This window comes from Crocuta crocuta, unplaced genomic scaffold (genome assembly GCF_008692635.1).
Source record: "Crocuta crocuta isolate KB4526 unplaced genomic scaffold, BGI_CrCroc_1.0 scaffold149, whole genome shotgun sequence".
Taxonomy (NCBI): Eukaryota; Metazoa; Chordata; class Mammalia; order Carnivora; family Hyaenidae; genus Crocuta; species Crocuta crocuta.
The window spans coordinates 4,582,442-4,583,659 of record NW_027551561.1 but is presented as its reverse complement, the minus strand read 5'-3'; the positions used below and the strand labels follow the sequence as shown (position 1 = coordinate 4,583,659).

Genomic DNA, 1,218 nt, shown 5'->3' with positions numbered 1-1,218 from the left:
CTGTCCTCTCTTCCCACCCTCGGGAACCCGCCCCCGCCCCTGTCCTGCCACCGGACGCCGGGGTCCCTTACCGTGAGCCAGGAGCGCCAGCAGCGAGGGCAGGAGCAGCAGGGCTACCGAGCGCATGGTGCTGGTTGCGGCCGCGCCCCGGGTCGGAGCTACGGTGGGGAAGCGGGGGGCTCGGCGGGGCGTAGGCGCGGGGGNNGCAAAGGCCCGGAGGCCCCGGAGGCGGGAGCAGAGGCTCCCGCGCCGCCGCCAGCTCCGGGGAAGAACTGCCCTTCTAATGTGGGCACACGGCCCCCTCCCTTGCGCACTGCCCACGCCCAGCCAAGCCTTCCACCCTCTCCCCTATTAGCAGCCTGACAAGGAGGTGGGGTTCCCGCCTGATTCTCCATGAGAGAGCAACACCCTCTCCACCTCACTCCACCGCATCCTGGTACCTGAGGGCGCCAAGGGTGACCTAGGAAGACATCCTCGAGTGAGGCAGCTGGTGAGGCCCGTGTGCCCTTGTGGCAGCTCCGTCTTGGCCTGATAATGAAGATGGCTTTTGAGCGTACAGAGGACAATAAATTATTACTTTGCGCTCAATAAATGCCAGGGCTCCAGGCAGCTGCATCAGCAGCAAACTGTGCTCACAGAAAAGCTTAATTGTCCTGATATTATAGTTAAAAGCCAGTGGTACTCGCGTCCTGGGAAGACATTTTTCACTTGGCAGGAGGCAACTTGGGCCAACCTGTGGGCAGCTGAAGATAGTATCCTGGGTCCCCTTGCAGCCTCGGGTCTCCAGCACCCAGCCTTGGCCAGCTCCCACCTAACCCCCATCCACAGGACCAGAGAAATCAAAGCGATGGCCAGTGAGCAGACCCTTCAAGCCTCCCTCCCCCCCCCCCAAGTTCCTGGAACTAGTGGAGAAAATGGGACAGGCATGGGGGGTAGATGTATTTCCTTAGGGTTATTTTAGTTAGAGACTTGAAGGAGGCTTAGGGGAGCAGCCAGGAAGGTTGTACCATTCAAGGACGTGGAAAAATAAACTTCCATGGCTCTGCTTGGACTGAAGAGCTCCAGTGAGTCATAGGGCAGCAAAAAGGGTAGTCATAGCTGTGTCATCCCTGAGGCTGATGTTTAGGCCTAGGGGTTTCTGCCTCCATGGATAGGCTCACTTGAAGAGCCTCAATGGACACAATGGGACCTGTGACTGATGATATTCCTTGTAGAGGA

The 1,218-nt window shown here is 58.9% G+C and overlaps 1 protein-coding gene across 4 annotated transcripts in view; it reads right to left on the bottom strand.

Moving 5' to 3' along the window:
- SEZ6 (seizure related 6 homolog) overlaps nt 1–186 on the bottom strand; it is a 44,775-nt gene extending 44,589 nt beyond the window's left edge. For all 4 annotated transcript variants that reach the window (XM_077749766.1, XM_077749767.1, XM_077749768.1 and 1 more), the window contains exon 1: nt 72–186. In XM_077749766.1, the coding sequence (XP_077605892.1) occupies nt 72–126 (55 nt within the window). In that variant the 5' untranslated portion in view covers nt 127–186. The remainder of the gene's footprint in view (nt 1–71) is intronic.
- Nucleotides 187–1,218: the final 1,032 nt, after the last annotated feature.